At 39.0% G+C, this 13,340-nt stretch overlaps 1 protein-coding gene across 1 annotated transcript in view; it reads right to left on the bottom strand.

The window, feature by feature from the left end:
* Nucleotides 1-13,340, bottom strand: part of LOC149311680 (1-phosphatidylinositol 4,5-bisphosphate phosphodiesterase zeta-1-like) — a 54,654-nt gene that overhangs the window by 27,989 nt on the left and 13,325 nt on the right. Inside the window, exons 4-7 of the mRNA XM_089526597.1 lie at nucleotides 4,931-5,132; nucleotides 3,326-3,470; nucleotides 1,242-1,394; nucleotides 260-463 (exon numbers count right to left, since the gene is read on the bottom strand). Of these exons, the coding sequence (XP_089382723.1) occupies nucleotides 260-463; nucleotides 1,242-1,394; nucleotides 3,326-3,470; nucleotides 4,931-5,132 (704 nt within the window). The remainder of the gene's footprint in view (nucleotides 1-259; nucleotides 464-1,241; nucleotides 1,395-3,325; nucleotides 3,471-4,930; nucleotides 5,133-13,340) is intronic.

Below are 13,340 nucleotides of genomic sequence, written 5' to 3'. Positions count from 1 at the left end.
CAAACTTTTTAGTACTGTGATCATTTTTGTGTATCTGGGTTTTTGCTTTTTGTTTTTTTGGGTGGGGGGGGGTTGGGGTTGGAAGCCATCTCAAATCCCAGAGCTGACAAAAATGTGGGATACAAATCAAATAACAACAAGTGTTGGAAAGACTTACTATTCTGTTTTTTGACATAGCACATTGCATTCAACAGAAAACAATATAGAGTGGCACAGGTCTTGCCCTCACAAACAGCAGATGCTTTGGAGCTCTGCTTACCTTTTCCTTCTTGCCCTTTTTGGATGGTGTCCTATGAGGAATTTTCTTCAGCAAATGTCCAGTAGCATCCTCCTCCTCCTCGTCTGATACTTCAGTTTCTTCCGTTTCTCCGATCTGACCCCGGCATCTCTCACCTCTCCTTCGAAGGGTGTCTTCTAGGCTGCCAACTTTCTTGTTCTTTATCAATATCTTATATTTCAGTTCCTGCAGAGATAAGGAAATGTGGGAGCATTCAGCATGGTGAACCACAGGGCAAGACCTCTCTCTTCCCCTCAAGGTCATTGTATTCAACTTCCACCCCCGCAAATATTTTACATGCAAATTATACCAGTATACTTCATGACAAGGAGACAAAGAATATTGCACCTTGAATTTTGTTGGTTAGTCACAGGGAAGACATGCTGGCTGCATCTGCAGTGCAGAGATAATGCAGTTTGACATCACTTTAATTGCCATGGCTCCATCAATGCTATGGAATTATGGGATTTGTAGTTTGTTGTAGCTCCAGAACTCTTTGACAGGGAAGACTAAATATCTCACAAAATTACAAATCCCAGAATTCCGTAGCTTTGATCCATGCCAGTTAAAGTGGTGTGAAACTGCATTATTTCTGCAGTGCAGATACAGCCACTGAATCAATTGTTGAATGGTGAGTCAAGACACAAATAAATCCAGTTAATTAATTGGGTCTGCTCAAATAAGGACTGAGTATAGGATTTAGGCCTACTCTTTCACATTCCAAAGACCATTCAGGTATCAGTATCTAAGCCACTGGCTGTTTTTATGTCACCAGGCATTGACCATGCATATATAAGAAGGAAGGGAAATGAATGTCATGTTCCCTTACCCTTTCCACCACCTCAGTTTGTAGAACAAAGATGTCCCAAATTCTTATCATTACCCATAAAATTTCCTAAGAATTTGCCCCATACAGCTATACACAGGGACCATTTGTCCCAAGAAAAAGGCAGAGAGAAAGTACCTCTGGGGAGGGTAGCTGAGATGGCATAGAATCATCAAGTGTTGAAACACAGAGTGTATCTCTGAAGATGTCTAGCATATGAGCTGCCATTCTCTCCTGCTGGGGAGGACTGCAGTGGTTCTCCAAAGATAAAATAATGGGATAATCGGATACCTGAAAGTTAAAATATAACATAAAGAGCACTGGTATTCACTCTGCTGCATATATACATACATGTGACACTGACCAACTGAAAAACAGCTCAGTTCTCACTGGATTTTTACTTGTGTGATACCATGTACTAAAATGATATCTTTTATAGAGATACCAATGAATGGTGTGAATAAATAAGTACACAAGCTTATTTAAAAACAGACTGCTGGATTGGCTCTGATTGGAAGCCCAAATGGAATGCTCACCAAGTAATGAAACCAACTTTATATGGCATTCTTACGAAAATGTGCAAAGGAAGCATTGAGCAACAAAAGGCTATGACATACATACAAGCTCACTTATAAGATGCAAGCACTATTTCCAAAGTATGTGCATCAGACTTGTTCCCTGTATCTTATTCTGGTGTTCGAGCTGCTACCTTATCAGCAGAACATGTTAATATGTTTTAGAGCATGGCTCAGAATGTTCTGTATGTTTCACCTAATTTTAAATCACTGGGAACTTAATAACATTTTCTGTATCTAAGCACACTGTTCCCTTTAATGTGGCTCTACTACATTACATGATCCTACAACATTTACAATACATTCACTTTCCAGCATCCCCCCATTTCAGACCTACTTTTAATTTTTGATTTTAAAAAGCCAGCTGACATCCCAGAGTCAAGCAAAAAAGCAACTGTATACTGTTAACCCAGTGTCAAATAAAAAGGGAACTTATACTGTTAACTATCACCACAAGACTTGAGACTCAGGCTCAGTTCAGACATGAAAGGGAACTATCTTTTCCAGTGAAAAGAAAGGGCCATGGCAAGACTGGAGCTCACTTGCTTTCCTTTAACCTTCTCTGCTTTGTTCTTCATTGAGGTTGATATTTCTGTTTGTGGCTTGGAACAAATCATGGTTTCCTATCATATATGATGCCAGAAACTGTGGTTTGTTCAAATTTCTGTTATGACAAAGCAAGACTGGGCCATGGTTTCATGAATGGTGAGATGGTATAGCCAGGTTCATCACCAAACATTAAGCAAAGGGATCTTGTAGCACCTTTGAGACTAAGTGAAGCAGAGGAGCATGAGTGTTCATAGACTTGAGCTTCAGATGCAAACACAGCTATGCCTTTGAATTCTGCCATATATTAAATTATTCTCAGACATACTGTAACCTTGCCTGTTCTTAAGGCTGTTGAACAATGGAGACCCTCAGAGCTTCTAAATAGCAGAGTCTCAGAATGGTTAGATAGCAATGGCTTCTGCTTCTACCCTTCTGCTGAAGACTTAAATGTAACATCCAGAGTTGGCGTTGCTGACAGGACCAAAACAGGGTTTGAACAGACATGTTTTTTTCTATAATCTTTTCATCTGGACCTGCCTTACTCTATAACATATCCTCCAATATTTCCCACATCAAACTGAGATGTGTGTGGACAAGTGATATCAGAGTGTGATCAAGATGGCAAAAATTAGGAGAGGATGCAGCAGTTTGCCTTTGCCTGCAGAAAAGGGTAAATTTCTACTTCCTCTTGTCTTCTCTCCCCCTTTGAACTCAGTTTGCAGCAAATGTACTAATGGAGGAAGAGGGAAAAGTAAGATATTTTTAAAGTAGCTGTAATAGTGGGGCAGCAGAGAATTAATCTGGACTGTCTCTTCCAAATCAGAACAGTTGGTAGATGTGCTATGATCATATACATAATATAACTGCTTGACAGTTATGTAGGTTAGCCAAGTCCATTCTATAATGATATTGTTGGACAGATGGCTACCTGATGTTTCTGTATGCCAAGTAAGCACCTAGGTGACTGCAACGCGTTGTGTCATACAAACATTGTCCTCAGCTTTTAACAATTGCAAGCACCTATTTCACAATGGTGGAAGTGGTGATGAAGATGTACAACCTGCCCTTACAAAAAGACCTCAAAGTGCTCACACCTACCTCGAAGGCATGCTTGTGGACCACGTTGATGACATTCTGGAAGGTGATTTTGCTTGTCAAAGTATGCCCATGATAAACAACAGGCTCACCATCCGGCCCATCCCAGCAGTCAATTTCTACACAGCGGCATCCCCTCTTCAGGGAACTTTTAAAGGGGAAAAAAGGGAATTTGCTTTTAAAATTAATTAGTAGAGCACCACAGCAGTTATCTTATATAATAAAAGATATGCTGTTGACGTGTTGGCATGCATGTGGGAATGGGAGTTATGTTGGGAATGTTGTGAGGTGCAGAAATTTTGGCAGCAAATAATTAATGAAATAAATTGAATTATAGTGGACACTTTGCAATTAAATAAAGAAAAATGTATGATTTCTGATGGAAAGAATCTGGGATTGGATAGAGATGAGTATTTGCTGAAACAAATGTTGAAGGCAGCTCATGCTGTTGTAGGCTGAACAAAAATGGAAGGTGGAAAGAAAGAAATATTATATTTCAAAATTAGAAACAAGAATGAGGTAGATGGGCAAATTAAAAGCAAGTGAATAGATGAGGAACTGGAATAAACCAATAGACATGGCTAAAGAAGAGGAGAGGTACAAAATTATAAAAGATACAATTAATATGATTCTCCACATCAAAGGAAAGGGATTTTGAATAAATGATAACTTTGTTCACTAGAGGGGTGAGAGTGGGAGGGAGGGAAATGTTATAGTAGAAGGAACGTTAATATATAGGTTATTGGGTTAGTTAACCTGATAGCTATATGTTAGCACTAATGGTTTTGTATTAATTATTTAGTATAAGATGGATAGATAGATAAATAGATATCCCAAACATTCCATAAAATAAATATTACATTTATAAAAAAAATAATAAAGGAATTTAGTACTACGACTACTATTACCATTACCGTTACTACTACTACTTTAATGTAAAGAGTCTGTGTTTTCTCTATTAGCACTAGAGCTTTTTGTAAAGTGGCCATATGGGCAAACTACCTTTGCATTTTGAACTCAGTTTGCAGCAACTCAAGCAATCTGAGGACAAAGGTGGAAAATAGAGGAGGCGAGAGAAACTGGGCCTTTTAAAAAGAAGTTTAAAAAGTGGGACAACAGGGGATTAATTAGGGCTGCCCCTGCCAGATTAGGACAGTTGGAGGATATGATACAAATGATGGGGACAAGGACATGCTATGATGGTACCACCAGGGTTCGGGAGCATGCGGACACTCCGTATTCCCAAGCCCTAAAATCGACCCCAGACTGCTGCTTTCAGGCAGTCTGTACCAGGCCAATGTTACTATTTTGGATTTCAAGTCTTACAATCTCTCAATCAAAGTGCCCACTGGCCATAGTGGCTGGGGACATCTAGGTGCTATTAATGCCCTCCAAAATTAATTTTGCCCACCTTTGTTGGCAATCAAGAAAAGTATAACAGTATACATTTAATGAGATGTAGGGAAGGAATCCTACCACTGACATTCATATTCCAGGTCTGGTTTATCTATTGGTTTTGAGCAAATACTCATTTTCTTTTAATATTTCAAACAACAGAAGCCACTTGGCACTGTCTGACCATCCCACATCCCAAAGAGATATACATACTTGGCATAGCCCCAAAGGTGACTTGGCCCTATTAGCTGGTCTTGTATCAGGTAGGTATTGTGTGACGATGATATGAAATAATCACACAGTGGATAGCTCATATCTTGGTAAATAGCCTTGTTCTGTACTTTGAAGATGTTGCACTCTTCTGAAAGCATGTATCGTATGAAGCCTTCAAAGGTCATCTGCTTTTGTTTTTTTGCTAAAACAGAGAAATTTTTAAAAGGACTTATAACACTCTACATTTGAGATAAACCACTTTCTTTCTTTGGGGAGAGGGCTGTAATTAAAGACTTTTGAAATATTCCACTACAGATGTGTGTCATTAAATTCACTTTGAGTTTGGCCTATATTTGTCAACTGGACATATTTCATTGACTAGACATCTCAAATGGAGAGCCAGTATGGCGTAGTGGTTTGTGTGTTGGACTATGACTCTGGAGACCAGAGTTTGATTCCCAGCTCGGCCATGAAACCCACTGTGTGACTTTGAGCAAATCACACGCTCTCAGCCCCAGCGGAAAGCAGTGGCAAACCTCTGAACAAAACTTGCCACGAGAACCCCATGATAGATTTGCCTTAGGGTCAGCATAAGTTGGGAATGACTTGAAGGCACACAACAAAAGCAGTGGTTTTCATTCTGGGGTTCCTCAGGACCTTGTTACTAGATTCATCAAGTGACAAGGTCAGCAGTGGATAACCTCGCTTTTCCACCAGTGGTCAACATTCCTCTGCAATGTCGAGCCAAGTGTTGCAGTATGTTCTACAGGGATGTAATTCTTCCTTAAGCTTCTTCTTGAAGGTAACAGTAAGTAATTTCAGGAAATTTTATTCCCTCACTGCAAAAAAAGTCTTCAAAAACAACACAATTTTTATAGGCTATTTGCAGTTTGGGGTTAATTTTTCACAAAATTTACATGTGATTGTTTCATGCAGAAAGCAGCATTTTCTGTGCAGGAAACATTTTCAGTATGGAAAATAATGTTTCAATGCAGAATGCTTTCTGTGCAGAAAAATGCTTTTTTTCTGAGCAAAACCTAAACTACAAAGATTCCTGTCAGTCTAGGATTCTTCTCAACAGGATTTCTTCATACTTGAAAAACATGTTTTTGACCATTTAAAAAAATATTTTTGAATATTTTTTCCATCCCTTGTGTTCTTGGAGACAGATGGGATATTTGTTTGGAAGCTACAGTTAGATCACTGGGCCAATTGCAGAGGATTAGCAAAGACTTTTGATTTTGTTTGTTTGTTTGTATAAGAACAGGAACAACAATAAAATCTCTTGCCCCCACCATCTTACTGACTTATTTTTTGCTGAATTAAAATTGCATGTCTAGTACTGGCTATTCTGGGGGAGGGATTCTGGAAGTTACACTTCAGAAAAACCAATTTTCTAACCTCTATTATGAGAAAGTCCATACAGGCCTGGCCTTGTGGCATATTGCCACAAACCAAATGTGACAAAATTTATACAGTAGAATATTTGAAAACCACTGCTATTGTAATGTAAAAATTTTGGGTCCCCACAAGATCATTTTTGTTGCTTTAACATTGTTCTGTTCTCCTTATCAGATATTACTGTTCTCTCCCCATTTCTATTTAATTTCCAGCACACAAAAAGATTATTTACTTATTAATATTTGGTCTTAGGCCTCCCTGATTCCCCCCCTTAAAAGAATGCCACTATGAATGAGTGACATAATAGCAAGAACTTTACAATATAATTGTAAAGTTCTTTTATCTATCTGGATAATAACTCTACTGCTAGATATCATGCTAATCATTACAGTTGAGTTTCTTTTCTGTAAAATTCTCTATCCAAAATTTCAGTTTAGTCCACATTAATTTTTTTCCACACTTACTTTTAAGTGTCTCCATATTTCTGGCTCTTTCTTTTATGTTACAGGTGATATCTTGTTAAGTTCCAGTCTTTCCTTTATTTGACCTGTATCTACTGTTACTGGGGGAGTATCCACCAATTATGATAATGTTACTTTAATTGTTGGGGAAATTAACTTTGCAAGAGGCTGGGTAACCTTCAGGACCATTTGTACCTGTTTATACCAGTACTAGCTGAGGAGAACTCCAGGTTTGGGTTGAATTAAGAGAGTTTTGTTCAGAAAATATGCAAAGTGAAATCACACACATAAGACAGCAATTCACAAAGACACAGCATTCAGAGCTAACTGAAATGGAAATACAGAGAGGTGATAATTGAGTTTTGGGGATTTAGGTGAGTGATAATTACCTGTCCAATGAGTAGACCTTGGAAAGCTAGAGTGGTTCAGACTGGTGACCTTAAGGTGACACAGAACATACACAGAGTGTGCAGGTGTATAGCATCTGTGTGCCAGATGTGTGCGTAGAGGCGAAGTTTCAGAACCAATGCTTATACCTAAAATATAGCCTCAAGTGGTGGGCTATTTTGTCAGGTAACAAAAACTGGATGTACCTTCCCAGGAATTGACAGTGGGATTCTGGACTTGTTGATGACCTTAATTTTAGTGTGACAAAAACAGTGATTGGATCAGGATATCCCCAAGATGGATGGACAGGGAGGTTGGGCTGAGAACACAACAAGGAGTAGGCAGAGAAACTGGCTTACTGCTTTGGGTGCAAGGAGATCCTTTGTCTCAAGTTGAAATAGGAAATGCATATGACTTGGGGGAAGGAAGAAGCACTTAATATACCCAGCTGAATTTGATTGTCATTTTTACTTAGATGTGCATATGTCTCAGGACATGCTTCTTTTCTCTTGGTATCCTGACCCAGTGTTCCTGAAAGGTCACTGATCTCTCAAAAACATGATATGAGATATGAAAATATGGGTCAAAATACTGTGTGGGGTGTGCTAAAACTACCTGTTTCTAAACTATTTGGCACTTCTTCCTTTATTGACATGTGTTCAGAATTTATTCTTTTGCATCCTGATTCCCATATAAATCTGATTAGGATTGGCATGTACGGCTCTCTGAGACCAGAACTCCTTTTCAAAGAAAACCCATTTGTGTGATTCACAGAGACCACGACGAAAAACAAAAAGTGCTTTGAACCTTCCAAACCTTATTTTTTGTTTTCTCTCACCTGTCTCCACTTTTCTTATGATTTCCATGTTGGTGTCCTGACTTACATATATATTTTTCAATCATGTCAGAGGTAGCTGGTGAGGCAGGCGTATTTGCCTTCCCCTTCTGTTAATCATACATGCCCAAAAAGGTTTTCTACAGATAGCTGCTATTGACTTTGCTTGTTCAAGGCTAATTTACCGTAAATTGGACAAAACAGAATCTTACTTTTTTCCAGCTGACATTTTTATTGCATTGTTGTTTTTTTTGGGGGGGGGGGGTGTTGGCCTATGTGTTCAGGAAGAGTTATTCCTGATATTTCGCCAGCATCTGTGGCTGGCGTCTTCTCTGAAGATGCCATCCACAGATGCTGGCGAAACATCAGGAAAAGTCTTCCAGAACATGGCCACATAGCCCAAAAAACCCACAAAAAACTATGGATGCCAGCCATGAAAGCCTTCGACATCACATTTTATTGCACTGTTTACTGCAGCTACACAGCTGAACCGGACACTGAAAACTTGTTGTTTCTCCAGCTTTCCCTCACCATCTTCCTAAAGCTGATTTTGCTAAAAGCATCCAGCTAGAGAGAGAATGAGGAGGAAAGGGCTGGGAAGATGAAAAAGTATATTTTAAAAACTTCATCAGAAGTTCTGGTAACTGAAATATGCATTTATTTATTTGTAACAGCCGTAGTCCATAGATTCTGCTTAATTGGGATTAACTTTCAGGAGCCCGAGTGGCACAGTGGTTAAATGCCAGTACTACAGCCACTCACAGCCACAAGGTTGTGAGTACAATCCCAGACAGGGCTCCAGGGTCCACTCAGCCCTCCATCCTTTCGTAGATCAGTAAAATGAGTACAGTTGGCCCTTCTTATACACGGATTTTTTATACACGGATTTAAGTATACATGGTTTGAAAATGTTCCAAAAAAGTATAAATTTACCTTGATTTTCCATTTTTTATAAGGGACACCATTTTGCTATGTCATTATATGTAATGGGACTTGAGCATACGCAGGTTTTGTTATACACGGGGGATCTTGGAACCAAACCCCAGCGTATAACAAGGGTCCACTATACTCAGCTTGTTGGGGGCAATTGGCTTACACATTGTAAACTGCTTAGAGAGTATTAAATCACTAATAAGTGGTATAGAAATGTATTTGCTATTCCAGTGCTGTAATTCCCATATAGGTCTGTATATATGGTGTATGCTAACATTCAAAACCTTGCTACCTAAGTCTGAAGTGCCAAACATATTTTTAAGACCCACTGTACTCCATGTAAATACAACTTGGATTGGCAAGTTTACCTGTGTATATTTTCCTATATTACTTTTTGTTGCTTGCTTTTATTGTGAAGCTTCATCAGACTACTTTCTGTAAACCAAAATGTGTCCCTCCCATTTTAAATCTAAGTGTAATATTATTTCCATGATTTTCCACTACACCCCCACTGGCAATTCCTTTCCTCATGCCTATTTAAGCTGCTTTAGAGAGAAACATGCTTCTCTGACCCTTTTGTAAAGAGCTTAGTATATTTCTGGTGCTGTATAAGTACGCAGTAATAAAAAAATACCATATGTCATATTAAACACTCAGCCATTCAAGACTGTTATCCAGGGTTCCACCCATTATACCTATTGTGATGATTTGTTTAATCTATACATATCGTTCAAGCACTGAGAAAGCAGAATTGTTTCTAATACCATTAGCCACTTGGAAAGTAATACCTACAGCTTGGAAGGCACACTAAGGTCTGGATATAAAAAGTTGATGTAGCTGTACCAAGGTGTATAAAATGAGACTTTTTTCCCTTCAGAGAGCATATCTACTGATCCCCGTTATGTATCAAATAGAGCTCTCTTATGGATGGTGAGTGATGTTCAAGGAGTATACATGGGTGATATTCTTCTACAGTACATGTTGATATAACCACAGTTTCTCTTATGAACTTGGCCATGTTTTGAGATCTGCTGAGAAGAATCTCCTCTTTGCCCTGCCACTCTAACCATAGTGACATACCAGGAGTTGGTGTCACCCCGTGTGGGAGAGCAGTGGGAGGGCAGACTGTCTCAGCCCTGGAGTCTGATTGGGCCCTGGTGTGGCTGCAACCACGCCAAAGCCCAAACAGAACCAAATGCCCCTCAAGCAGCCACTGCTACTGGAGTGGGCTGTGCCAGGCCCCCAGAGGTCCGTTTGGGGTATGACATGGCTGCAGCCATGCAGAAGCCCAAACAGAGGGGACTGTCATGGTTTCTGGACAAGCAAGAAACGGATGCAACATCCTTTCTCCTCACAGTGCAGTCATGCTGGGTGTACCACCCCACAGTGTGATCGCATCCCCCACACACCCCTAATGATGCCACTGCCTCACCACACTCTGCTGGGAACACAGGAGAGGGCCTTCTCAGTGGCTGACCCAAGGCTATAGAATACCATTCCCAGAGAGGTATCTACTTTCTTGCCATACATAGCTGAAAACATTTATGTTTTGACAGGGCTTTTTGAAAACTGATTTCACTTCACTTGGCTCCCCTTTTAACCTGTCCAGCCTCTGTCTCTTTTAATGGTTTTAACAACTGGCAAACCAGATGAATGAAACCATTGCATATGGGGAGATATAGTCCACCAGATAGCCTAGACCTATCTCATAAAGGGCTTTATAGGTCATGATCAGCATTTTTAATTGCATCTAGAAATAACTCAGCAACCAGTGGAGTTAGTGGTTGCAAGATCCCTGTAACTAGCCCTAGTTAGCACTCTTAACCAGGATGGAAATTACCATTATTTGGGAATCGTGTAAATTGAGGATATTCAATATATGAGAGTAAAAGAGAATATTAGTATTGCGTATATAAAGAGTACTCAGACTTTTAAATTGAAAACTTAAAGGCAGAAATACAGAATGAATCAAAAAGAATGGTGCAAAAGTAAAGCTATTCTTATTTGGTTTTGCACCATTCTCATTGAATTAGCTGTTATAATCTGTGCTAAAAATTCCTGGGCTGTGCCAGTTGTTCAGTATACTACTGGAACTGTTGGTTGGACTAAAGCAAAACTTGATGCACTAGAAAGAAAGGGGGGAGGACCAGAACATTATGACAGCAAACCATGCTTTACATCTCTAAAGTGATATTGATTGGCTGTATCAACCACATAATATTGGTGGCCAGGGATTATTACAAGTGAAACTAACTGTGGAAGAAAATAAATATGAGAAAATATATCAAAGAATGCAAAGATGAAATGCCAATAAATGTACACAAAGAGAATCTACTGAACACCAGACGCATAAAATGCCTGTATGACTATGAAAATTATGAAAAATCACCTGGTAAAATAAACCATGACATAGTCAGCCCACTAAAAGCACAGAAGGAAAAACTGAAAAGGGGAACATCTAGACATCGTTACAGAATTGAAAAGAAAATGGGGAGGGGAGTTGAAAAAATGAAAAGACAAATTGAAGGATTTGTATTTGAGGCTCAAAAATAGGCTCTTTGGACAAATAACATTAAGACAAATATTGAAAAAATAACTTAGGGTAGTGTCACCAATACAAAAAAAAATTTTTTTTAATCATACCATAAGTTCATGCAACAAGATCACACAAACTGAATAAAAGAAATGCCATGGTAAAGTGGTTGCAATTATATCTTGGAATCTATACAAAAAGTATAATTTACCATCTGCAAAGAACTGGTGGAAACATAAGCCTGAAAAAATGTTGAAAGGGGAAAAGTAAAAATGTTATGGAACTTTAAAATTCAAGGGTTTTTTTTTTTTTAAATTAGAACATAACTGTGGTTGAGAAAAAGAAAGTTTAAATAATAGATGTGAAAATCCCTGGGATAGCAGAACTGAGGACAAAGAGTGGGAAAAGATAATGAAATATTGAAACCCACAAATGGAGATTCAGTGCCTTTGGGAAAACAACTGTGGCTCTAGCAATTATAGATACTCTTGTAGGAATTCCAAACAGAGGGACAAAACATCTGAATGAAATCTCGATAGATCACAATAGCACAATAACACTACCTGGAATTCCTAACTTCTTGGATAGAATCCAAATCACTGATGGCCCAAAATTCCAGTGAGAGGCTAGGGTTTAATTCCCAGCTTGGCCATGAAACCCACTGGGTAACTGTGGGCAAAATACACATTTTCAGCCTCAGAGGATGGCAATGGCAAACCTTCTCTGAACAAATCTTGCCGAGAAAACCCCAGGAGAGGTTTGCCTCAGGGTTGCTTTAAGTTATCAATGACTTGACAGCAACCAACAACAACAACAAACCTCTGGTAGACTTAATCAGGGAGGCCATAGGCCTGAGCAAGCAGGCAACTCACAGAAATTATCCCGCCTGTGGCCATAATGGGCAAAAGATTCTTCAACAAAGCAACATTTCCATGATCTGGAATTTCATCCACCTTCCTGTTTCTCACCAGCGTTAGACTGATTTGAAAAGGAACTACTGTATATTCAACATACTCATTATATATTAGAACCACATAGGTTACTAGCTATTACATCTAAAAGAATCTTCTATGTCCAGAGATATTCTGCTACTGGAAAATGAGAATGAGAGAACATTTCATTTCAACTCATCACTGAAAAGAATTGATCACAACTGACAATTTACTTCATACTCAGAATGAGATGAGAAACCATGTGATTTTTTTTTTTAAATGTAAAAATCAGTTGTGAGAGAAACAATAACTAACAGATGTATTCATCAAGGTTCAGAGCTTTAAGTGAGTAACTCTTGAAAGTCTGGCTTTGACTCTCTACATATTCAGCCATCGTGCTGAATTAGTGTTGCTACTTTTATTTTCTTTTTTCTGTGAAAGACTGATCTTTAAATCCTTTAAACCACAGGCAAGTGCAGGAAGGTTCACTCCATGCTGGAAAAAGCCAAACAAATACAAATGGCCAGCACAAGTGGAAAAGAATTTCATTTGCAGTTCCGTTCAGTGGAAGAATTAACTGTAATTTACAGATCATTTCATATTTGTAACAGAACAACTATGGAGGTTTAAAATAATTTTCATCCAGGGGAAATACAAACCTAAAAATTTGTCCATTCATAGAGTATAATACTTCTTGCTGGTGGCCAGCAATTGGACTGGGGAGAAGGTATTGCCTTGAAACACTACCACTTTCCTATTGCTGACCCCCTCAGAGACAGGATGGCTCAAACTTTTGCTGTAGTATAAGGCTGTGTCAACAGAGATTAAAAAAACTTGAACCAGGAACATAGCCAAGGGGGGGTCTTGGGGTCAGGACCTCCCCTTCTGTTAGAAAAATGAATGGTGCGTGCTGCTGCGCCGCCACACC

Source organism: Sceloporus occidentalis, unplaced genomic scaffold (assembly GCF_023333645.1).
Source record: "Sceloporus occidentalis isolate IW3139 unplaced genomic scaffold, rSceOcc1.0.p SCAF_5, whole genome shotgun sequence".
NCBI classification, from domain to species: domain Eukaryota; kingdom Metazoa; phylum Chordata; class Lepidosauria; order Squamata; family Phrynosomatidae; genus Sceloporus; species Sceloporus occidentalis.
The sequence above is the reverse complement of the archived record's forward strand: the minus strand, read 5'-3'. Positions and strand labels throughout refer to the sequence as shown.